Consider the following 26,250-nt stretch of genomic DNA (forward strand, 5'->3'; position numbering starts at 1 on the left):
CCCAGAAATAATTACACGGAAACTGTATTCTTTCAAACACTGCCTGGCCCGGATAGTTCCAGTTCCTTATGGCTAGCTCTTACATATTGTTCTAACCCATTTCTAATATTCTGTGTAGCCCACGAGCTGGCTTACCAGGGAGGATCTTAACCTGCGTCTGTCTGGAGCGGGAGAACCATGGCGACTCCTCACACAGCTTCTTTTTCCCAGCATTCTCCTCTGTCTACTCCGCCTACCTAATTTTCTATCCAATAAAATGGGCCAAGGCAGTTTCTTTATTAGTAAGAAATCATTCCCACATCACAGGGGCAAACCTGGAAAGTGGGCAGGTATCTTTCAATAGAGCCAGTTCATCGTTAAATGGCTTACTAACTTTGAGGCAAAACATTTGTCAATTAAACTCACATATTTGGCAAATACATGACTGGCTTGATCATTACCCCAAGTGCTGAAGTAGGAGGCTCTCCTCCAACAGACTAAGCTATGGCAAATAGCCAGGACAAATTGTTGTAATATACTGGCCCAGTCTATCACCTGGGTAGCCTGTCCCTTTAAGAGACAAGCCCTGCCCACTCCCAATCCACCCCCCCACACACCTAGGAAAGCAGATCTCTGGCTCCTCCAGCAGGGTTCTCTGTCCACCCTTCTTCTGGAGAGGCATCTTCTGCCTCTCTCTCTTCTCCCCCTCCCTTTCCCCTCCATAACCCACTAAATAAATTCTATACCCCAGCTGTCTCTGCATGGCAAATCTGACTGTCTCTCCCCTGCCACGGTCTCCCACCTGCAAGGGGACACACCTAAGGCTCAGGTGGCCCACCGCTGCCCCTCATGGCACCAGCCTTTGGTCCCAAACACTGTTTTGTAAATGAAAACACGTATGTCCTCTGCAAATGATGGATATAATAATGTCTTATGGCAGCCGGGCAGTGGTGGCACACACCTTTAATCCCAGAATTTGGGAGGGAGAGGCAGGATCTCTGTGAGTTCGAAGCCAGCTTGGTCTACAAAGCTAGTTCCAAGATGGCTAGGGCTGTTACACTGAGAAACCCTGTCACAAACAAACAAACAAACAAACAAATGTCCTATGGCATTGGCATTGTCTGTTTGGTCCATTTCTTCCACTACTTTGGTCATCTCCAGCTGTTCACAACATCCGTGTGGAAGCACCTCTATCTAGTTCTCAGTCCTGCCAAGGTCGTCATTAGCACCGTCAGAGTGGAGGGTTTACATGAAGTATGCCAATAGTCCACTCCCAGCATTTAGGCGTGGGGATATCTTTGTTCTTTCCGGCTGGAATTCTTCTGTAAGAGGTCATGAGAGCCTAAAGGGGCGAGTCAACACCTGAAAACTGCCCACTGATCTCCATATGTTCACCACGGCACATGCCCACACTCACACATATGTGTGCACACATATACAATAATAATAAACAAAAAAATAAAAAAAAATTAAGCATAAGCCAGGAGTAAATTGGCAAATGAGTGAAGTTAGAAAGTATCTGAGCAAGCCTTTATTAACTTTCTATAGTTGATATAACATATGGAGCTGGAGAGGTCTCAGTGAGTAAGAGCTGCATGCTCTTCTAAAGAACCGAGGCTTGATTCCCAGCTCCCACATAGTGGCTCACAGCTATCAGTAAGCCCAGTCCCAGGGAGATCAAAGGAAATCGGGCATGTATGTGATGCACATGCCGGCAAAACATCCATACACATTAAATAAATAAATAAATAAATGTAAAGAAAATATTAAAAAGACAAAGCAAACAAAACTACCACACACATGCCACAAAGAAATACCGTCATTTTCCCCATGTCACTGTTGTAGCCGGCTCCGGTCAGGTCAGAACTCTTCCAATGCCACTTGAACTGAGTCCAGAATGGCAGTCTTCACAAGCAAGACTTGGCTGTCCCCTCTCCTCTGGAAGCACTCAAAAGGTCAAAAAGTCCCTCTTGTTTTCCTTTCCCCAGTGACCAAGTGCCTGTTGACACTAGGTGTCTGTATTAGCTAGCCTTCCAATGGTCATCTCTGGTGAGATTGCTGACTCATGGTGAGCCAACAGAAACCTTAACATGGATGAAGCCTTTATGCCCTTCTAGAAGGAAATGGATAAGCAAGTTGTGGTGCCTGTGATAATGGGATCATACACCAGCGGGACAGAGGTCCCCTGAGTGCACGTGGTGATGTTATGGAACAGCAGTCTGGGAAGGCTTATGTTTATTTGTTTTGCAATTACGTGTGCTTGTGTGGACATGTGTACATGAGTGAAGATGCCCGAGGAGGTTAGAAGGGGGTGTTGGATCCCCAGGAACTCGAGTTACACAATGTGGGTGCAAGATAATGTCTCACCACTGAGCCTTGGATTCACTGGAAACTAGGAAGACAGGAAACAGAAGCTTCTGCAATCCACGCCTGTAATTCCAATGCTCAGAAGGTAGAGGCAGGAGGATCCAGAGAGCAAGGTCCTCAGCTACGTAGCAAGTCTGAGGCAAGACTTGTCTGCATTGAGAAAGGAAAGGAAAGAAGGGAAGGGGAAGTGGAAAGAGGAGGCGAGGCTAAGAAGAAATCCACTGGTCACCACTACCAATCCTGGGGGAAGCATCAGGTGTGTGGACCAGAGCAAGGCAGAGCATCCTCTTCTGTGCAAGTATGATATGGAGGCTCTGTCCCTTCTGAGGCTGGCGGTTGGATGCTAGAGGTGTACCAAGCTTTGAGATACCTGGAATTTTATTTAGAAGTCTGGAACTCTGCCTTTGGGCCCACAGCGTTCCCTCATCTACAGTGTTCTAGTTAGCCAACATGAAAGAGACTGTGGCATCTTTAGAATAAAATAAATGTGGCTTCTTCAATTTAGTTTACTGCTGGCACTTGTGTTTCATTTAGACTTCCCTTTATATATGAATTAAAATCTACTATATTTAGGATTTTCTCTCTCCAGGTGTCAGTGGGATTTCGATGGGGTCAGGGCACATGTAAAAAAAAAAATCACAGTGTGAGGTGGGCTTGGCTGTGACATCTACCTGAAGTTTATTATCCTATAAATAGCAGAAGAGAACATTCCTATTTAGGAAAAAAAATCAGTTTGTCTACGGGCCTAGACAACACAAGATAAGCAAAAATCAATTTCCTTTGAGTGTAGAGTCCTAGTTCTAAAGATCCATCCCCAGGACAGTGTGCCCAATGCCTCACTGCAAATGACAGGCCTTGAATATTATTCCTGCATAAGAGAAACCAGTTGGAAACCAAGAATAGTGAAAGTGGAAGAATAAGTGATCATAAAATAGAATACAATATTAAAATGTTTGACATAAAAGTACTTTTAAAATGATTTACTCAGAAGGTGTAGAAAAGCTTGTCTTATGGTGCCAACTTTGAAAATGTGAGTGCAGAGTGTAAAAGCTAATTCTCTCAGAGAGAAAAGATCTAGGAAAAGCATGGGGCAAGGACATCTGGAGTGACGGGAATAAAGACGCTTTATATTCCCACTTTATAACTGTCTTTCTTTTTCACAGTCTCGTTAGTGATATATGATAATATTTGTAATCACAAAAGTCTGGGTTTTTTTTCCGTGTAAGCACAAAAAGTTTAAAAAGCTCATTATAAACATAACTGGTCAAATCTCAAATGAGAGGGAGGGAGACAAGGAGAGAGAGAGAGAGAGAGAGAGAGAGAGAGAGAGAGAGAGAGAGGAAGAATGTTACCAAAGAAAAGATCCTGACTTGGTGGGTAACAGGAGAAATTTGTTCTTCAAAATCTTCCAGCAATTAGATGAGTAAAACTTAAAAAAAAAAAAAGGACAGTTAGAAAACAGACACACCCTCAAAGTCTCCCCCCCTCCCCTCTCCTCTCCTCTCCTCTCCTCTCCTCTCCTCTCCTCTCCTCTCCTCTCCTCTCCTCTCCTCTCACCCTTATCCCCCCTCCCCTGCAGCAGCTGCTCAGACCAGCGCCTCCGTTGTTAATTTTTTTAGCGATTGCAGTTGTCTCAGAATAACTTATGTAAGCTTCCTCATTTTGCCTCTGAAAACTTTCATGTGCTTTAACTCTTGGAATTCCTACAGGGATCGCTATTCCCGATGCAATGTCCTGTCCCAAACACATTTAACAGTGATTCTTGAAGAACCTTTCACCCCGTGTTATTTAGGTTCATAAATCTCTAAGGGGTGCGCCCGGAGTAATTCACGCTGCACCAGGGAGACTTCCCACCGGGTTACAATTAATCTTCACTCACTCTCTTCAATCTTACAAAAGGCTTGGATAAACTTCCTGTTCAATGACTGTCCCTGGGTGTGGCTGCTTGCAGTAAGAGCCCGCCTCTTCATCCAGGACATAAAACCTCCACTAACACACAGACTTCTGCTCTCTTGGGAAGTTTTTGGCAGCAACCATGGCCACCTACGTGGAGCTCAGTACTAAAGCCAAGATGCCCATCGTGGGCCTGGGCACCTGGCAGGTGAGTGTGACATCTTGGGAGACCTGCTGCTTTCCAGGAGGGTCTTGGCAGTTCCTTCTCTTTCCACATCTTCTGAGGGTTTGGAATGCTAGAGCTAGGACCCAAGTGGCTTTGGCTATTGCACTGCTTCTGGCCTCAAAGCTCTGGTAGGCTTTTCCCCAGCCGTGATGCTAGAGGTTCTCTAACAAATGTCTGGTTTTGAGCCCTTCCTGGACTTTAAAAACAAGAGGTTTGCTGCATGGTGCTGGCACACACCTTCAATCCCGGCGCTCGGGAGGCAACGGCTCTCTGATTTTGAGGCCAATCAGATCTACAGACTGAGTTCCAGAACAGCCAGGGCTATCACCCAGAAAAACCCTGTCTCAAAAAAAATAAAAAATTCCCCTCTCCCTCAAAAAAAAAAAAAATGAAAGAAAAGAAAAAAGCTTCAGACAGTGATTTCTAAGCAAGCTTTCCTCTGAACTTATGAGACACCTAACATTTTATAGGTCTTAACTATGTTTTGGTTTTTTTACTCTTGCCAAGTCATTCAGAGGTAGAGGCAGAACACCGAGCTCCAAATGACCCAGGTCCCCTTGCTGCCCATGGAAAGGACTTCCATCTGTTGCATCTGGCCTGGAGCCTGTGGGAAAGGCAGGGTCTCAGACCCCAGCCCAGGCTACTGAACTGGCCCCTGCCCTTATGGCTAGACGTGGTTCCCGTGCACATTACACTCTAAGCATGAGGACCACAGAGCCTGGGCTGGCATCCTGCCTTGCAATCTTTCTCTCCTGGCCGAATGCCCCAGGCCCATCCCTTTTTCCAGTGAAGTAGATTTCCCCAGCCTCTGTTGGGACTTGTCTGACCATGTCCCATCTCCTAACTCTGCCTTTGCGTTTCCCTTGGCGATACCGTGACAGTGGCCAGCTGGTTTCTAGGAGCTCTCTATTTGGTTTCTGGAGACTGAGAGTTTAGGTTGCCCTAGAACTCACCCTGTCTGGAGCTTAGGTTAGCCTTGAACTTGCAATCCTCCTGCCTCAGCCTCCAGAGGTTATTACAGGTGTGAGTCACTGCCAGGAGCTGTTTCTGGAGCCCATGCCTCCTGTTCTGGTGGCTTAGCCACTGCCACCGCTGTCTCTTACCCTTTGCAATGTCCTTTCCTCTGCTCCTGGGATAGAGGCAGAGCCCTTCTTTGTCTCCGCACTGGGTTGAAATCATACTTGAATTTGCTCCCCAATAGAAATTTCACTTTCTACCAAGCTGACAACCACTCTTCCCAGAAGTATATCTCAGAAATTCAAAATTAGGGCAGGACAAGGAAGTTGTTTTCCAGAAAAGTATGTGGTATTAACAGGAGTCTGTTCTTATCTGTTGAAAGTCAGGAAGGTATGGGATGGGGGGGCGGGGGGGGGGGGGCGGGCAGGAACTGCTGAATGGCTAGAGGCCATTTCTTGTCCCTGGGAAGTCAACAGTTTATCTCTGTGTTGCTTTTCCCTGTTTGATACTTAACCAAGATATTTCTAGAGCTGGTAAGAGAGGAAGGGTCTTTTTGTTTTTTGTTGTTTGGTTTGGTTGGTTAGTTGGTTGATTGAAGACTGTTTTTGTATTTATGTTTAATTTTGAAGGCAACTATGTACCCCAGGCTGGCCTCAAACTCACAATCCCCCTGCCTCTTATTTCCCAAATGCTGGAATTACACACATGGGCCATCACGCCCAGCGGTTTGATTTTTGTTTTTGTTTTTTAATCTTATTATATTTCATCTATTTACACTGCTGTGTGGCAGAATCTGAATTTGTCATGCAAAGGCCATGACAGGGTCTCTCTGTAGCTTTGGTGCCTGTCCTGGAACTCATTCTTGTAGACCAGGCTGGCCTCGAACCAAAGAGATTGACCTGCTTTTGCCTCCTGAGTGCTGGGATTAAAGGCAAGTGCCACCACCATCCTGCTCATTCTCAACATTCTTGAATAACACGGTCTACAGCTGAAATTCTCTGGGTGGCTTCAGAGTTGAATTTTGACTTTTAGCAAGTTGTAGTGGGAGCTGTCTGTCACCTCAGAAACAAGAGATCCTTTAAGATCTGGTGGATTTGATGGGAACTGACTTTTAGCTAAGAGAGAACGTGAGGTGGGTGAACATTCCGGTTCACTTTTTCTTCACTTTTGAAAAGTTTGTTTCTTCCCTAGTGTTCCAGTAACCCCGTGGTTTCCTGAAGCTGGGCTGTGTGGAGTCTGGTGAGGAAGGTCTTGGCCTTAGAGCATCCTATGACCTCTGTTGCCTTTTAGTCTCCTCCAGGCAGAGTCAAGGAAGCTGTGAAGGTGGCCATTGATGCTGGATATCGCCACATTGACTGTGCCTATGCCTATCACAACGAACATGAAGTGGGGGAAGCCATCCAGGAGAAGATCAAGGAGAAGGCCGTGAAGCGGGAGGACCTCTTCATCGTCAGTAAGGTAGAGTGGCCCACTTGGTGGACAGGACTTTAAAGCCAGTGGAAGAATCTGGTCCACACTACCCTATCCGTCATTCTCCTAACCTCCTTCCTTGCTTTTGTTATATCTGTGGGTATGAATAACCACACTCCAAGTCAGTACTGATAAGGTTCTGCTGCTGGCTCACCCTCACGTGGGAGCTTTCCCATAACAAGATGGTTCCACTGAGGTTCGAGTGCTCCTCACTGCCATGATTTCTGTCAGTCAGAAGCTAGGGGCACCATCAAAGGTGACTGAAGAGATGCCTCAGGAGTTAAGGGTGCATTCTGTACCTGCAGAAGATCATTATCTAGTGCCCAGCACCAACATCAGGCAGCTCACAACTCCTGTAACTCAAGCTCCTCTTCTGGCCTCTAGGGGCACCCCTCACATACATGTGCACATATGCACATACACAGAAATAATAAATGAAATACATATTTTTTAAAAAGGGGTGGGCCTGAGCCATATCACTCAGTACTGTGTTCTCAGTGGCTGGGTAGAGAAAGCTTTTTGTTTTTTTATTGTTGCATAGGAATATCTTTTTTTAATCTCAATTCAGTAAAGGGTGGACTAAAAATGCTGTAAAAAATAAAAAGGAGAGGGGTGAGTGGAGCATGACGTTGTTGGTTGGGTATAACTATCTGGACCACTCTACCCACTTGGAAACAGCATCTGGTGCGAGAAACAGACTCACCATACAGATGGGCCACTTTAAGCCCCGTGGTTCACCATTAGAGCCTGTTGCCTTGGAGATAGGGGACTATACCCCTGTAGCATCAGAATGCTAAGTGTTCTAAGAAATGCACAGGATGAAGTAAACTTGAGAAAATAAATCACCCTCAACAAGTAGGAAATAACCTGCCTCGTGGAGCCCTAGGAATCTTGCATATCAGATTAGCTATGTTAATTAGCCAATTGGGTTAAAGATAAATAGCCTGTCCCAAGGTTAGATCAGACTGTAAATCTCAGAATGGGAGGCCCTTTTTCTCCAATTCCTAATCCTTCCTTGTCGCACTCTGCAGTTGTGGCCCACCTGCTTTGAGAGAAAACTGCTTAAGGAAGCCTTTCAAAAGACCCTCACGGATCTGAAACTGGACTATCTGGACCTCTATCTTATCCACTGGCCACAGGGACTTCAGGTTTGAGCTGCTCTCTGTACCTTCTATAGCCACTGAGACAGGGCTGTGGTAAAGGGGGCGGGGCAGGGGAGAAGCCTGTCAACTTCCTGTTGGTTCCATGTCCAGTGATGTCCTCAAAAGATGTCTTGGGCTATTCTTGCATATTGTATTTCAGGGTTCAATACTATTCTTGAAACACTTTTGTAGTATTTCAGGGTCTGACACCCCTGCCAAGCAAAGCGTGCCTAGGGAGTGGCTTCCTAGAGCAAAGCCCAAGACTTTGCTGCTGAGGTTGAGGGGTGTGAACACTCAGTTTGCCCCTCCCCCCATTCATGCACAGCTAGGGTGATGGTACTTGTGGAGGAAGGTCTGGACTTCTGGAGGAGTCAAGAACAGGATCTAGTTACAGTCTTCCACAAACTCTACCATTCAGATCTAACTCTTGCCTAGTGATAATGAAATTAAAATTTCCTCCAGGCCCATGCGGGTCCAGATGAACTGCGTTCATTTCCATGGTGATGGAAATTTGACATATAGTAGTAGGTTTGGGAACCAGCCCAGCAGTGTCTGTGGTCTGGGATTTACCATCCACACTAGGATGGGATAGAGTTGCTGGGCTTCATGTCTGCAAGTGTGTCCTCTGGAGCCTGACCGAGTGCTAAGCAGGTGTGGGTATTTGGTATTTTACCATCCCAGAGCCTCACTTCATAGGAGTAGCCAACATGCGTTTTGTTTTGTATTTACAGCCTGGAAAGGAGTTATTCCCCAAGGATGCTCAAGGCAATGTCATTACCAGTAAAATAACGTTCTTGGATGCTTGGGAGGTAGGTTCCAGCTTTACTGTGCGATGGGGACTTTGTCATTATGGTATGAAAAGGCCACATGCCTTGTGTGTAATTCTGTCTCTGCTTTCCTCAAGTTCTTCTTACCCCTTCTTTAACATGTTTGGATTTAGGGTTCACCTGGCATCATTTACTTATTTTTTTTGAGATGATCCCACAGTATATCCCCAGTTAACCTGGAGCTGACAGAGATCCATTGGCCTCTGCCTCCCAGGTTCTGGGACTAAAATCATTTGTTTTGGAGGTGACTCTTCGGATCTCAATTGAGACAGGAAACACAAATGTTCCTCAGTTTGTGGTAGGCATATGCTGTTTTGAAGCTAAGGGCAGGCACTTGGTACAGGGATGTTGCCTTGATTTGCACATATTAGCTGAGTAACCAAAGGAAATTATTATTATTATTATTTTGGGTTTTCAAGACAGTGTTTCTCTGTGCAGTCCTGAGTGTCCTAGAACTTGCTTTGTAGAGCAGACTTGCCTAGAACTCAGACAACTGCCTACCTCTGCCTCCCACCCAGTGCTGGGATTAAAAGCGTGCACTACCACACCCAACTGTATTAGTGAAAAGATTGAACTCCTTCGAGCCGTTTACTCTTATTGATGAGCTTGTTGTGAGAAGGCTCAGTGGTGCAGTGTTTGCTGCACAAGCAGAAGGATCCGGAACCCACACAAAGCCAGGTTTGGAAGCACATGGCTGTAATTCCTGTGCTCGTGTGGCAAGAGGGAGGGAGAGATAGGAGAGTCCCCTGATCTCCAGTCAGCTAGTGCGGTATTCACAGATGAAAAACAAAGAGACTCTGTCTCACGCAAGGTGAAAGATGAGGATCAACACCTGAGGTTGTCCTTTGACCTTGGTACACTTGCCATGGTGTGTGTTCCTGCACACACACAGGAACATGTGCATAAGCATGCACACACTCACATACTCTCACACTTCAGGTGGGATAAGGATGAAGAGAGCGGTCATCCAAAGCTTCATCTTGGCACATTAGTTACCAACCCTGCAAGGGAATGTTACCTTCCCTGTGTACAAATGATATAACCATTAACCTGGGGAATTTGAAGTCATCTAGTTAAACAACAGGGGTGTGACACAATTAAGACTAGACTCAGTCTTATCTGACTCAAAAGTCCAGTTATCAAAACTTTTATCACAGTGCTTGACAGTGAGCCTGTATCTAGAGATCAGAAAAGTCACTAACAAGAAACTTGCTTTTTCAAACCAAACAACTGACTTTATCAGCTGTGCTCCTTTGCAGAACCCAGACTGATACTTGATGTACATAAGGAGTGTTCAAAAGCTGGTTCACTCAGTTTTTGATATCCCTCCTTTGAGCTATTTTTTTAGGCACAACTTAAACTCTACTTTCACTGTCACTGTGGGCCCTGTGTAGATCCCTTCCTTCCCACACTGATGCTCGGGGTTATGCCAACTGTCAAGTGAGCCCAAGTAGCCTCACTGTGATGGCTGATGGCTCACTGAAAGAAGCACACGGTAGGCTTTTATATTCTGCAAACTCCCAAACAGGAACTTATAATAAATGAATCATAAGTACATGTTGATTTCAGGCCCACCTAACCCTAGATTGGGGGCCGTGCCAGGCTCTGATAGGTCTACATGTCTCCCCATTGGAAAACTAACCGTGTGGCAGAGGAAAGTGGGATCAGAACCCAAATAGGAAGCTGGTTCTGAGGACACAGTCCTGTAATCCAGGCGCAGAAGGCAGAGGCAGGATCACAAGTTCGAGGTCTGCCTGGGCTGCAGAGGAAGTTCAAGGCTAATCTGGATAATCAGAGACCGTGTCTCAAACTTTTACAATGTAAAGAAAAAAGGCTAGAGATGGAGTGCCTGAATGATCCTAGCGTCAGTCCCCAGTTCTCTCTCTCTCTCTCTCTCTCTCTCTCTCTCTCTCTCTCTCTCTCTCTCTCTCTCTCTCTCTCTCTCTCTCTCTCTCTCTCTCTCTCACACACACACACACACACACACACACACACACACACACGAAAGACAAAGGGCAAAAGTGAGGGAGCCTATTTTCTCAGGTTATGCAGATTTGAGTGAAGAGAGAGCTGAACCCATACACTCCTAGAAGCATCTGACAACCGATGGGTACTCACCGTCTGGGCTGATACTTCTTTCTAGTGTTGTATCTTGCCTAACCTGGAGGGTTGTTCATCCACTCCTCTTATCTCAGGACTAAACCGAGTTAGCATCCCTGTAATCCTCCCATGGCCATCTAAATGGCATTCTTCCCTGTGACAGGTCATGGAGGAACTGGTGGATGAAGGGTTAGTGAAAGCCCTGGGGGTCTCCAACTTCAACCACTTCCAGATTGAAAGGATCCTGAACAAGCCTGGACTGAAACATAAGCCAGTGACCAATCAGGTACATTCTGTTCAGCAAAGGGGTCCTCTTCTGTGATTACTTCAACACTGGGAGACAATTTCAATACTATCCACAGAGTCTCATCTCCGAGGTCTGTGTTCAGGATGCTCAGGGAGGCGGGAGACTGATCTCTGGGTCTGGTCTATAGCACATTCATCAGTAGGTTATATTTAGCCTTTATGTTGGTCTTTCCTTGTGCCCAGAGTTCCATCTGAGCCACTCAGGAAGGCCTATTTCCCTAGTGATGGAGATGTTTTCTCTTGCAGGTCGAGTGCCACCCATACCTCACTCAGGAAAAACTGATCCAGTACTGTCACTCTAAGGGTATCAGTGTCACAGCCTACAGTCCCCTGGGCTCTCCAAACAGGCCTTGGTGAGGCTTCGGAGTGATGACTTTCTTTCATCACTCTGAAGTTTAGTGTTTAATAATTAGTTAGTATTGCTATGAATTTCTTATGTACTTGGGGAAAATGTGTCTATAGCAATACATATGACACATTCAAATAGGATTATGGGAGGAGGGGCACATGTTTTTAAAAAATGACAGGATGCCTTACGTCTTAAGAGTGCTCCGTTTCTGCTCTCTAATGCTAGAATACCCTTACAAATTCCTGAGGCTCTAATTCCTGAGGCTCCAGAGCCTACGTATAGGACCATAGGGAAGACACAGCTTTCAGGTGGCTCCCTGCCTGTTCTGCAGCTGGAGAAGGCCATGGTGCTCAGCCCTGATACTGCCATGGAAGTGGGGTGATTTTTTTCATTCCAGCTATCTTTCTGCCTGTAGGGCCAAGCCAGAAGACCCGTCACTACTAGAGGACCCCAAGATTAAAGAGATTGCTGCAAAGCACAAGAAAACCTCAGCCCAGGTAAAAGATGTTGCCTCCCTGCTTTTAATCCTGCAATCCCTTTGTGTTTGTTTGTTTGCTTTGCTTTTGTTTTTCTAGAGAGAGTTTCTCTGTGTTGTCCTGACTTGACTGTCCTAGAACTCACTCTGTAGGCCAGCCTGGCCTCAAACTCATAGAAATCTGCAGCCTCTACCTCCTGAGAGCTGGGGTTAAAGGTGTGCACTTGGAGGGGGCAATACAGTCTTTAGTCTTGTTTTATTCTTTATATTGCTGTCTTTTAATCCTTTGGAGAGAAAGAAATGGGAGGCGTATGTCTATTGGCACCTTTGGGAAATACAGGGGTCAGTATCAAACGACGATCACCCCTGTTCATCAGCTTCCTGCCACGTTCCCATTCCTAGCTAGAAAAATCATGGATTTGTGCACAGGATTCAGGGAGATACAGGAGCCATAGGGAACTGCAAAGATAATTGTTCCGTTAGTTACTTTTCTATTGCTGTGATAAGACACCATGACCAAGGCAATTTATAGAGAAAGAGATTTATATGGAGGTTACTGTCCCAGAGAGATGGGAGTCCATCACCATAACGGCAGGGAAGATGGCGGCAGTCAGGCAGGCAGGCATGGTGCTGGAGCAGGAGCTAAGGGCTCACGTCTTAACCCGCAAACAGGAAGACGAGAGCACACTAAGACTGACATAAAGCTTGAAACCTTAAGCCCATCCCCAGTGACATACTTTCTCCAATGAGGCCATGCCTAATCGTTGCCAAACCATGCCGCTGACTGGGGACCAAGTTTTCTAACACATGTACCTGTGGGGCTAGTCTCATTTGGATCATCATTCTCCTCTTTCAGTGAACACATGCCTTTACGTTTTGTGTGCAGGTTCTGATTCGGTTCCACATCCAGAGAAATGTGATAGTGATCCCCAAGTCTGCGACACCAGCACGTATACACGAGAACTTTCAGGTAAGATCCTAGCTGAGCATTGGCTGTGTATGGATGGGAGGACTCTTAGCAGGCTTCTCATCCTATCCTGCAGCGTCAGCGATGTTCCTAATTTCTCATCATCTTGTGAACTCTTGCGCCAGGGAGCTAGCTGGCTTCAACAGAGCTAGATGAATCACCAGGGGGTCACGAATGGGCTGAGCGAGGGGCCGGGGAAGCCCCTTACTTTCCCATGAGCACTTAGGTCAAGGGCCATAGACTATCCTGCCCAAGGGCAGTCTGCTCTTGCCTACATGGCAACCTTTTAGCTGGAAAACAGGTATGGAGTGGACTTGAAGAAATGTCCTTGATCCATGTGTCCCTCACGAATTAGACACTGCACAAACTGAGATTTTGTGCCACCGAACCCTATAAATAGTTCAGTCTTGAACTAGAAAATGGTTTGTATGCAATGTGAGCCTATGGGTGTAGAGAGGGAAGCCTAGAATGCCTCAGGTACCAGCCCTTTCCTTGCTAAGGAGCTTTGGGACTCTTGTCCTTCCAGGTCTTTGACTTCCAGTTGAGTGATGAAGAGATGGCCACCATCCTCGGCTTCAACAGAAACTGGAGGGCCTGCCTGCTGCCTGAGTAAGTGGGACAGGGTTATGCATGACTTTCTGAAGTTGTAGAAGGTTAACTGGGAGGGCTGGAAAACATCCAGGATGACTTTTTATATTCAAATACTGTTTCCTGGGAGTTGTGAGAAAGTACTGTTTGAGTCATGGGAAATCATGCCTGCCAGTTCTGCAAATCCTGAGTTTTACACATAGAGCCAGAGTTTAAGAAAGGTCATGCTGTTCTGGATTGTTTTTTTTTTTTTTTTCTCTTTAGGGTTCTGCTTCCCAGCTTCCAAATAATTATACATAGACTTATTCTTACTTATGAATGCTCAGTCTTAGCTTGGCTTGTTTCTAACCAGTTTTTCTAACTTAAATTATCCCATTTCTCCTTAACTACATTTTGCCTCTGAGCTTTTACCTTTCTTTATTCTATATATCTTTGTTTGTTTGTTTCTCCACGGCTGTCTGTGTGACTGGGTGGCTGGACCCTGATATCCTCCTTTCCTTCTCCTTCTCTCGCTCCTCAATCTTCTCTTCCCAGATTTCTCCTGTTCATTCTCTCTGCCTGCCAGCCCTGACTATTTCTCTCTCCTGCCTAGCTATTGACCATTCAGCTCTTTATTAGGCCAGTCAAGTGTTTTAGGCAGGCAAAGTAACACGGCTTCACAGAGTTAAACAAATACCACATAAAAGAATGCAACACATCTTTGCATCATTAAACAAATATTCCAGAGCATTAAAGGAAGTAACACATCTTAAAATAATATTCCCAGCACTGTTCCTTTGCAGGAGGCAGAAGCACTTATCCACCCACTCCTTCACTTAATGGCTTTTGTGCAATATGCTGTGTGCCGGCATGTTCTGGGTGTCTGGCACATCATACTATACAAACTTCATGTTGCCCAATCTTGTATTCTAGCAACATCTGAAGTTACTCTAAGTATGTATGTCAGACAGTACCAAATGCCATAGAGAAAGGTAAAATAGGTAAAAGGTATGGGAAGTAGTGCATTCTGGTAGATGCGATATGACTTGGCTGACCTCTCAAGTCACAATTAAGAGAAACAAAGAATGTGCCATGTGGTATTAGGAGAACACCTTCCTTGGCAATCACAGCAGTGCAAATGCCCCGAGGCAGTGGATTTAGGGCACTCGAATAAGGAGGCCACTGAAGCTGCAGCAGATGAGTAAGGCCTACTGTGGAAAGAAATGAATTCAGAGACAACCTTAAGCTAAGGGCATGAAGGTGGTACAGACCATGAAAAAGACTTTGATTTTCGGACTTGGCATCAGAGAGAGGATGTGAACAGTCTACATGATCTGACATTCCTGTAAAGTTTACTGACTTCTGCACTGAGAGGCCATAGGAAGCCTACTATATAATAATTCAGGGAAGAGAGGACAATAACTGGACCTGAATTCCAATAGAAAATAGCCAACTGAATTTGCCAAAGAATTAACAAGTATAGTTTTGCTTGGTCGGTTTTGTTTTTGCAAGAACAATCCAAAATGAGAGTTGTCATTTAGAGGTGAAGGGTTTGGCTGGAGACATGTTTTTGATCATCAAATAGATATAGAGAGATAGTTACACTAGTGAGTGAGGTAATAGATTGGGCCATTTAGCCCAGATGGTTTGTAATGCAAAATTCACTCATTCAATTGCCATGATGCCTTGGATAGATTTGTAACTTTGCCAAATCTGATTCCTTTTTTACGAAGTAGGAATTGTTATACCCAATACAGCAAATATCCATTGAATACAAGTTTAGATGTTATCAGAGATCCTAGCTCATGGCTTATCTGGCCTTGTTTAATGCATCAATCATAATATAACAACACTAATCTGTCGATTTCTTCATGCCTTCCCACGTTTCTGTACTGTGGAATGAACCCACACAGTATTTGTGAGGCCCTTGGCTGCATGCCTGGCTTTTGGCAACCTGGCCACGGCATACTTCCCTGCCCTCTTTTCAGGTATCCTGCTCATCATATTGAGGGCAGACTTTGGTATGGAAGTCCCTATGTGCCATAGTTCCAAGGATGGGGTGAAGAGAGGCTGGTAAAGCACATAGAAAGTACATTCTTGTGTGTACCATATAAGAACGCCTGGACACACTGGGGAAGTAGCTCAGTTAGAGAGTGTTTACCTGGTGTGCGTGAACGCTTGAGTTAGATCGTCGGTAGTACATAAAACCAGGCCTCTTCTAAATCTGTGCCCTCTTTTTTCACGAACTGTTGTTACATACATGTATGTTTCTGTATTTACATACATATTCCTAAGTTATCAAGGAGGGGTAAATGGAAGGCTTTGGAAGGAGAAAAAAGAAGAGGGAAGTGATGTGATCATATTATAATCTCAAAAACCATAAAAGAAATAATTACAAAAATTCAAGCCAGGCCCGGTGGTACATGCCTCTAATCACAGTACTGTGCAGGTGGCATCAGGAGGTTAAGTTCAAAGTTGTTCTCTACTACATAGAGTTCAGAGCCAGATTGGCATACATGAGCCCCTTTCTTAAAAACAAAACAAAACAAAACAAAACAAAAAACAACAAAAATGATTACATGGCACTAACATTTTCTCCACGCTTATTGCTGCAGGACAATAAACATGGAAGAATTCCCCTACAACGCAGAATATTGAAGCTAAACCGCCCGATGAGCCATCCATTTTTGCTGACACACACCCTGGAGTCCTAGTTGAGCCGAGACAGCCTGACTTTGTGCTCTAGGCAATGCTGTACTTAAATCCTCCTGGTGAACCAAGGACAGACTGTCTTGCAACGATAACGACTCTGAGAAACAAATGGACATTTCTTTTACTTACTTGATCTGACCAAATGTACGTCAAAAAATGTTGGTGGATATAAGGATAGAGCAATAAAAATGATAGTAGTAACAAGCATGTCCAACACATTCTAGAGTGGTTTTTGAATTAGTGAACTCATTGGGTCCAACTCTTACCCTTTGGGGTCCAACTCTCACGCTTCACATTTTATATGAGTGAAATGGAGGTGTAGCCAAGCCAAGAGCTTGCTTGCTTGAGGTCCCTGAGCAGTAAGTGGTTAAAATTAAGTTTCTAAGGAAGATGCTCTCAGTGCGAGCGCAAGGCAATTTGATGCCCTCCTCCTCCCACATCTTCTTACCTCTTCTATTGCCCTGTGAACTTCCCAACCTTGCCTTTAACACACCATCATGCCTAAGGGTCAGTGCTGGGGTAGGGGGAAGAGTCTGGGATCCACAGAGGACATCACAGAGGTAAAGGGGGAGTCAGGCATGAAAAATCCTATTGCCATTAACCTTGGACATGCCTTTTCTATAGCATTTCTTCTCGGAAACCTTGCAGCCATCAAGAAAAGCTTAGAGAAGAACAAAAGGGCACCTAGCCACTCATCTTACAAACTTAAAGATGCTCACCTTGGGCCATGTTTGCTCCAAATGTTTGCAAATAGAAAAACTAAGTGGTAAGTGTAGGGTAGGAAACCTCTAGCTCTCCCCATCTCTGCTCCTCACAATCAGCATCAATGCAGATGTCTGAGTTGCCTTATCTACTGCTCACAAGCCTGCTTGTGCTTGGGTCCTGCCCTTCTTCCCAGTGTGCATGGTGTTGATGGTGGCAGACGCCTATACTTCCAGGGTTCCTAGTCAGACAGCTTAGTGGGGACTACTATTAGGGACCTGAAGGGCTCAAGAAGCAAAATGTGTGGTTTTCAGATGCTATTTCCCATAGAAGTCAGATTTGCTGTGGGAAACCAGCTCTTTCTCACAGCCTTAACCTTGGTTCTGTCTCCTACCAGTTCACAGAGTGTCTGGGATTAGAACCCATCACTTTGTCCATTCCTTAGTGTGGTCCTCCATCAAGTTACCAGAGGGGTAGTCCTTTCTTTTGAGGCTCTAGGGTTTCCCTCATTGACTCCCCTACTTTTGCTGACTGCTGGCTTTATAGTTACTTCTTCAGAAGTATTGACTTCTCTCTCTGACTTCTCATGATGCTCTTTATAGGGAAATTGGCCATTGGATTCATGCCCACCCTCACCAAACATGCCAGCATCATCATCATCATCATCATCATCATCATCATCATCATCATCATCATTTTTTGAGACAGGTTCTCACTATGTAGCCCTGGATGTGCAAGAACTACATAGACCAGACTGACCTCAAACTTACAGAGATTCATCTTCAGAGTGCTGGGGTAGAAGGTGTGCACCGTCACACCCGGAAGCGTATCTTAATGGAACTTAAGAGCAAAGGTTCTTTCTTCAAGTAAGGCCATATTCTGAGGTCTGGGCAGACATGGGCTTTTGGCTCCCTATTCAGGCAATGTATGGAACATTATTATACCTTTATTTGACTACTTAGTATTTCTGAGACTACTGAGTGGGCATTTTGAAGATAATTTACTATCATATTTGTTACCAAAGTGGCCAAATTACCACCTCTTGGCATCATTCGAAGACATTTACAATTCATTTTTATTCAGTGGCTTGTCTACATTTACATTAGTTCATTCCTCTGGCTCCCTGGAGACGGCAGTGTTCTATGAACAGTGTAGACTGTTAAATGTTGGCAACTTCCCAACAACGTTTGTCCCTAGACAAATGTGGTAGTCAGAATCTATGCCCTGCCAGTGACATTCACTGTATGATCCCTTCCCTTGCGTGTAGGCAGATCCTGTGAACAGGATGAGATTATACTCACACAATAGATTTAATGAAAATGTTTTGGTGGATGTGATTGTCTCAAAGCTGCTGAGTTTTCGATGGGAAGTCAGTGGGAGCAGGACTTACCTGCGTCACTTCTGCTCACGAGACAATCGTTTGTGTGGAGTGTGACAAGAGAACAAAAGAAATGATAAAGTAAACCATACTTCCTTTTCATCTCAGTACATGCAGACTCGTTAATAATCCAGAGCAGGCCTTGTTAGTAGACTGGGTGCGTATCTGGAATTGAGACGAAAACACTCTGGCTGATTCTCTGCGGTGTTTCCACTGCTCTGTTGGGAACAATACTCACTTCCTGTGTGTGCTTCAAAAGAAGAGTTTTACAGTGTGTGACACTGTGCTCGAGTTAAATGTTTTATATTTATACTTTAAACAGTTGTGAAATAATAGAGGCATACTAATGATTAGACATCTAAATGTTTCTTCACTTAAAATGATAATGAATAGCAAACAAAAACAAAACATGCAAACAAGGAAAGAGATCACAGCAAAAGGGCAAACGGAGCATGTTTTAAAACCACCAGCAGCACATTTCCCCTATGCTTTGGGAGCTGCTGGCTTCTGCATTTTCTAGTTGTGAGCATATTGTGTAGTGAGCTCTGAGCCAGATCGCCTATTGTGAGAAAAGTCTACATCTATGAAAAGTTACAAAGACTGAAATATACCAATTATAATTGGGTAAAAATGAGGAAGAGCTCTTGGTTTTCAATACACTGATATCATAATACAGACATAAATACTTGTTCTGCTATAGACACCTGTATACCAGTTTCTTTTTTTTTCTTTTAAACACTGCTTAGCCCATTATATCTAGCCTCTTCTCGGCTAACTCTCGCACTTGGACTATTAATAGAAACTAGAGTGTTGAGAAGCCAAGGCAAGATAACTGCTTCAGGTTTTTTTTTTCTTTTTCAAGACAGGGTTTTTCTATAGCTCTGTAGCTTTGGAGGCTGTCCTGGAACTAGCTCTTGTAGACCAGGCTGGTCTCAAACTTATAGAGATCTGCCTGCCTCTGTCTCTCTAGTGCTGGGTTTAAAGGCATGCGCCACCACCAGGTTGCTTCAGGTTTAAGATGGGCAGATGATGGGCCCTGCCCCTCAGACACAGATAGGACACACACACACACACACACACACACACACACACACACACGCTGTCATTAGTCATCAACAAACCAATGAATAAAAGGAAATTCGAGAGAACACATGGAATTGAAAAGACAGTGAAGAAATGAGAACATTTCCTCAAATTATGCATATCACGTGATCCATGCACAAGAGATGATCGAATTGTAAAGTCATTCTGTGACAACCACAGAACACACATTAGCATTAATTCACCAAGGGACATTGGTAAATATTTAGACCAGTAAGTAAATATTTGCCTTTTCATTTTTTAGTTACTTTTTTTTTTCCTGTTACACAGAGCCTGACTGTCCTGGGAGTCAAAACAGGAACTTATAGTTCAGTCTGGCCTTGAACTCAGAGCTCCACCTACCTCTGCCTCCAGAGTACTGGGATTAAAGGTCTGAGCCAACACTGTCTGGCAATTCTTGCCTACTTAATCACTAAAGGAAGATGTAGTTTTAGGCTAGACAAATCGACTGACCTTGGAATGGGTGGTTCTCTGCACCACCCCTGCCAAAAGCCAATTTCAACACTGAGAACCTGGCTGAGATCTCACACCATCCTGGCCACATCCTGTGATGTCATTCTGACTCGGTGTTGCTTTAGCTTTTTGTCTCTTAAGAGCCATGGCTCTCCACCAAAGAAAGGGCTGTAGCCTCACAGGAGAGCACATGAGCGCCCAATTATCTACAAGACTAGTCTATTTTCTAATGACCACTTTTCTGGGTGTGCCCTGCCAAACAATGTTAGTAATAAGGAGCTGGTGTGATGGTGTAGGTATTCACTCTCAGCCCTGAGGAGTAGGAGGCAGGCAGCTGCAGCAAGATCCAGGTTGGCTCTGGAAACACAGCGATTCCCTCTGGGTCTTCCTGTCTGTCTCTCTGTCTCTAACATACACACATACACGCACATGTACAAAAGTGTCACACACTTCACTCATGTGGGAACACACTGCCTGCCAAGTGTTCTCTTACAAGCACAGAGACAGGAGGAAAGACCTGTAAGTTGGAAGGTACAACTCCTCTAAATAGGAATATTTCTACATCTTCCAAAATCAACTTCCCCTTCTGCCTGCCTCAGAAATGCTGTAACTCGGGAGCTCCTGCTTGCAGGCTGGGAGTTCCATATGGGTCCTCATGCTACAGATACTGACGACCAGGCGAATGGACCAACGCCATACTCTTCCTCGCTGAAGGGGCTCAGCGCTCCACCTGTGTCCCGGCGGCTTCGCGTGTGGCCCTGGTGGTTCCCGGCGCACGAACTCAGGGATCCTCTCGTGTTCTACATGGAGGCCTGGGTAGCAGAAATGATCTTTGGCCCCAATCAAGTCTTAATCCCAGAAATAGAGTGGTTAAGCCAGGCTTTGCTGAGAGTGGACATTGTCGACCCTGGGAACGTAGCTGAAATCACCATCTATGGACGACCCTGTGTGAAGAGTCGAATGAGAAATATTATCTTGCACCTGGCAGCTTGCCATAAAGAAGAACATGTCCAAAGAGCTACAAAGATGAAACAACTCGAGGAATTTTTGAAGAACCATTCCCCAAACTCAAGAGACCAGGCAAGAGGCACTTGCTGACTGAGGGGCAGACCAGCTTTCCGCCCGCCTGTGGAGGTGAAGAGAAACAGTTCCTTAAAAATCTCCCCATTTGTTTCCTTCCCTGCCTTTGTGGATGGATACCTGTTTGTTTTCATTTCTCCAAGTAGCAATTTGTAGAACTGTTCAAATATAGAAATGAATTTTCTGGCCTGTTATTTTATCACACACAATAAAGCAAACTTAAACATCAAAAAAAAAAAAAAAAAAAAAAAAAAAAAAGAGAGAGAGAGAGAAATGCTGTAACTCCAGAGACAGGTTCTCTCTCTAATGACGAATTGCAGCAGTCTCTAAATGCCCTGGGTCCTTCCAGTGACCATTTCCTTCACTTTTTGCCTGAGCTCTGACAGGGAAATGTGTCAGAGCCTGCTCCAACCAAGTCTACTGGGGTACCTGGAAGGGGGCGCGAGGTTGAGGAAATGGCAGATTGGGAGAAATTGTGGCAGAAAGCACAGGGTCGGCCCGGGAGGTCTGTTGGTAAATCCCTAGCAGCCCAGAGTTTATTTCAGAGCCTGCTTACACACAAAAGCCAAACAAAGCGCAGCATAGTCAGTCAGTATCTAACCACAAGACCATTTCTGTCCTTGAGCAAACTGTTTCTTTTTCTATCTGGATGTGCCCTCAGCTGGCATTCACCAGCCCGTGTCCTACCTAGTAGATAATGTGTTCTTTCTCTTCTCATGGACAAAATGGTCTTTCCCACGGGCTTAATCAGAACTTTCTCACAGCCCTCAAGGAGACTGAAACAAGCAAGCTTGAACTCAAAGGACTGATAAGCCAGGATGGACTCCAGATGGAAACTGAGTCACCTGTGAGCTACCACAGAAACGTAACCTCAGGAAAACGAACCTTCCTGCTCCACCTCCCCTGATTCCATCACTAAGGCTCAGCATCTCTCTCAGCTCTGCTTCTTCTGTTTATGAATGAACAGCACTAGAAAGCCAGTGTCTGTGGCAGCGCTAAGGCTCCTAACTTCACTCTGTTCTCCCAGGAAGCTGGAAGCCAAGTTCTGGGACAAGCATGCAAACACTGGCTGCACCCTGATTATCAGCCAGCAGCATCAGCTCTTAAGAATTCACCAGACAAGGAGCCGCACGCACGCACGCTCACAGCTGCATGCTCTCTCAGCTCTGAGGAGCTAGTCAGACCAGCTTGGTCCCAGTGGAGGCCTGCCCTGCTTCAGCAAGGGGTGAGCCTGGGCTGGCAGCTAAGGCTGAATCTAACTGCAAGGGCGGGTACAGTCATGAGCTTCGGGCTCACAAGAAGAGAGGACTAGTTCAGGAGATGCAGCCTGTGTTAGCCAGCCTGGAGTCGGGAATTAAGAAGAAACCAAGTTCTCCCAGGTCTTCAGCATCAGTCTGGCTAAGAGAGGCCTTAGGAAATCCCATGTTTATAACGGCCTCTCTTATGAGCTTCTATTAATCCTAACGTCAAGAATAAGATCACTACCACAATTCGAGCCAAATTTGAAGCAAGCTTGATTTTTATTGGGGTGTGCTCACGAGCTGGCGAGTGACTGCCTTCTAAGTTGAGTTAAAAAGAGTAGCCCAAACCCATCTCTTGTGCGCCTTTTAAGGAGTAAAATAACTAAGTAGTTTTATATAATGGAACAATGGGGCAATAAGAAAATAAAAAAATCATCATGTGGTCACCCACCATGTGATTAAGGGAGGGGGTCAGGAGTGGGTCAGAGAGGGTGAGGGTATTCTCAGAAAACAACTCAAGGTCATGGGTTGGGGAAACAGAACAATTCAACTCTCACAGTAAATAGAAACTTATTTTTTTCTCTTTTTTGTTTTTATTTTTAAATTACTTTATAAATAATACCAATCAAAATTCCCACTTCCTCCCCTCCTCCCACTTCCCTCCTGCTCCCCCACATACCCTTCCCCTACCCCCCTCCAGTCCTAAAAGAGGGCAAGGCACCCTGCCCCATGGGAAGTCCAAGGCTCTCCCCCACACATCCAGGCTTATGAAGGTATGCATCCAAAGAGAATAGGATCCCAAAAAGCCAGTACATAGAGTAGAGACAAATTCCAGTGCCATTATCATTGGCCCCTCAGTCTGCCCCAATTGTCAACCACATTCAGAGGGTTCAGTTTGATCCCATGCTTATTCATTCCCAGTCCAGCTGGAGTTGGTGAGCTCCCATTAGATCAGGCACACTGTCTTAGTGGGTGGACCAACCCCCTGCGGTCCTGACTTCCTTGATATATTCTCCTTCCTTTTGCTCTTCAACTGGATCTTGGGAGCTCAGTCCAGTGTTCCAATGTGGGTCTCTGTCTCTGTCTCCTTCTGTGGCCGGATGAAGTTTCTATGGTGATATTCAAGACAGTCATCGGTCTGACTATGGGACAAGGCCAGTTCAGGCACCCTCTCCTCCACTGCCCAGGGTCCTAGCTGGGGTCATCCCCGTGAACTCCTGGGAACCCCACCAGAGCCAAGCCTCTTGCCAACTCCAAAATGGCACCCTCAATTAAGATAACGCCTTCCCTGCACCCATATCCGTCTTCCTCCATCTCAACCATCCCACATCCCCAAGCTCTCCCCAACCTTCCTCTTCTCTCCTCCCCTTTCCCCCTCCCCTTCCCTCTACCTCCCCTCCTCCCCACCCCCAACCTCCCAACTTTTGCCTGGCCATCTTGTCTGCTTCCAATTTCCAGGTGGCTCTATATATGTTTTTCTTTGTGTTTATTTTATTACTTATGTTCTCTAGGATCGCAAACTACAGGCTCAATGTCTTTTGTTTATGGCTAGAATCCAGTAATGAGTGAGTACATCCCATATTTTTGGGTCTGGGTTATCTCACTCTTGATCGTGTTTTCTACTTCCACCCATTTGCATGCAAAATTCAAGATGTCATTGTTTTTTTTGTCCCCCCCCCACTGAATAGTAGTACTCTAATGTGTATATGTGCCACACTTTCTTTATCCATTCTTCCATTGAGGGGCATCTAGGTTGTTTCCAGGTTCTGGCTATTACAAATAATGCTGCTATGAACATAGTTGAACAAATGCTTTTGTGGTATTGCATTCCCACCAGCAATGGATGAATGTTCCCCTTAATCCACATCCTCTCCTGAAAGACCCCCAGTGTGGGGAGACTCTCACTTAAGTCTAAGAATAACATGACCCCCCCCCCCTGTAACTCATGAGAGACCGTCCTTGCTGCAATCACATGAGGTTTATTTGACAGGTACCAGTGCACTGGGGTGGAGACTCATAACCCAAGCAGGGGAGGAGTTCGACCCCAAGTAACTGGGAGAAGGGTTTTTTTAAATTTTTTTTTATTGAAAAAAAAATTCCTACCTCCTCCCAGCCTCCCATTTCCCTCCCCCTCCTCCCACCCCTCTCCCCCTCCCCCTACTCCTCTCCCCCTCCCTCTCCAGTCCAAAGAGCAGTCAGGGTTCCCTGCCCTGTGGAAAGTCCAAGGTCCTCCCCCCTCCGACCATGTCTAGGAAGGTGAACATCCAAACTGGCTAGGCTCCCATCAAGCCAGAACATGAAGTAGGATCAAAATCCCTTGCCATTGACCTTGGCTTCTCATCAGTCCTCATTGTTCGCCATGATCAGAGAGTCCGGTTTTATCCCATGCTGTTTCAGTCACAGTCCAGCTGGCTTTGGTGAGCTCCCAATAGATCAGCCCCACTGTCTCAGTGGGTGGGTGCACCCCCCGTGGTCCTGACATCCTTGCTCATGTTCTCCCTCCATCTGCTTCTCATTGGGACCTTGGGAGCTCAGTCCAGTGCTCCAGTGTGGGTCTCTGTCTCTATCTCCATCCATCACCAGATGAAGGTTCTATGGTGATATGAAAGATATTCGTCAGTATTGCTATAGGATAGGGCCAGTTCAGGTTCCCTATCCTCAGCTTCCCAAGGGATTAACTGGGGACATCGCCTTGGGCTCCTGGGAGCCACTCAAGGTTCAAGTCTCTTGCCAACACTAAGGTGGCTCTTTCAACTAAGATATGTGCTTCCCTGCTCCCCTATCCAACCTTCCTTTATCCCAATCTTCATGTTTCCCCAAGTTCCCCCAANCTCCCCTTACCCCCATCCCACCCCACCCCACCCCCAAGATCCCAATTTTTGCCCAGCAATCTTGTCTATTTCCCATAGCAGGGATAATAACTATATGTTTTTCTTTGGGTTCACCTTCTTATTTAGCTTCTTTAGGATCACAAATTATAGACTCAGTGACCTTTATTTATAGCTAGAAACCAATTATGAGTGAGTACATCCCATGATTCTCTTTTTGGGTCTGGGTTACCTCGCTCAGGATAGTGTTTTCTATTTCCATCCATTTGCATGCAAAATTCAAGAAGTCATTGTTTTTTATGGCAGAGTAGTACTCTAATGTGAAGCATAAGCTATCATTGGTGTTTTTGATTTTAACCATTCTGACACGTGTAAAATGGTATCTCAAAGTTGTTTTGATTTGCATTTTCCTGATAGCTAAGGAAGTTGAACATGTCCTTAAGTATCTTCTGGCCATTTGAAATTCTTCTGTTGAGAATTCTCTGTTCACTTCAGTACCCCATTTTTAATTGGGTTATTTAGAATTTTGCTATCTAGTTTCTTGAGTTCTTTGTATATTTTGGAGATCAATCCTTTGTCTGATGTGGAGTTGGTGAAGATCTTTTCCTATTCAGTAGATTGCCTATTTTGTCTTATTGACTGTGTCCTTTGCTTTACAGAAGCTTCTCAGTTTCAGGAGGTCCCATTTATTCAGAGTTGCTCTTATTGGCTATGCTACTGGGGTTATAGGTAGGAAATGGTCTCCTGTGCCCATGCATTGCAGGCTACTTCCCACTTTCTCTTCTATCAGGTTCAGTGTGGTTGGATTTATATTGAGGTCTTTTTTAAAAAAAAAAAAAGATTTATTTATTATGTATACAGTATTCTGTCTGCGTGTATGCCTGCAGGCCAGAAAAGGGCACCAGATCTCCTTACAGATGGTTGTGAGCCACCATGTGGTTGCTGGGAACTGAACTCAGGACCTTTGGAAGAACAGGCAGTGCTCTTAACCACTGAGCCATCTCTCCAGCCCTATATTGAGGTCTTTAATCTATTTGGACTTGAGTTTTGTGCATGGTGATAGATATGGATCTATTTTCATTCTTCTACAGGTTGACATCCAGTTATGCCAGCACCATTTGTTAAAGATA

General features: G+C 45.2%; 1 protein-coding gene across 1 annotated transcript; it reads left to right on the forward strand.

The window, feature by feature from the left end:
• Positions 1 to 4,284: 4,284 nt before the first annotated feature.
• LOC126505201 (aldose reductase-related protein 2) lies at positions 4,285 to 16,553 on the forward strand. The gene is made up of 10 exons (XM_050147987.1): positions 4,285 to 4,447; positions 6,713 to 6,880; positions 7,924 to 8,040; positions 8,766 to 8,843; positions 11,125 to 11,247; positions 11,514 to 11,620; positions 12,032 to 12,113; positions 12,978 to 13,061; positions 13,585 to 13,667; positions 16,241 to 16,553. The coding sequence occupies exons 1-10, from the start codon at positions 4,382 to 4,384 to the stop codon at positions 16,281 to 16,283; spliced, it is 951 nt and encodes a 316-aa protein (XP_050003944.1). The 5' UTR covers positions 4,285 to 4,381; the 3' UTR covers positions 16,284 to 16,553.
• Positions 16,554 to 26,250: the final 9,697 nt, after the last annotated feature.

This window comes from Alexandromys fortis, unplaced genomic scaffold, assembly GCF_014885135.2.
Source record: "Alexandromys fortis isolate MF-2015 unplaced genomic scaffold, M_Fortis_MF-2015_v1.1 scaffold_57, whole genome shotgun sequence".
Taxonomy (NCBI): domain Eukaryota; kingdom Metazoa; phylum Chordata; class Mammalia; order Rodentia; family Cricetidae; genus Alexandromys; species Alexandromys fortis.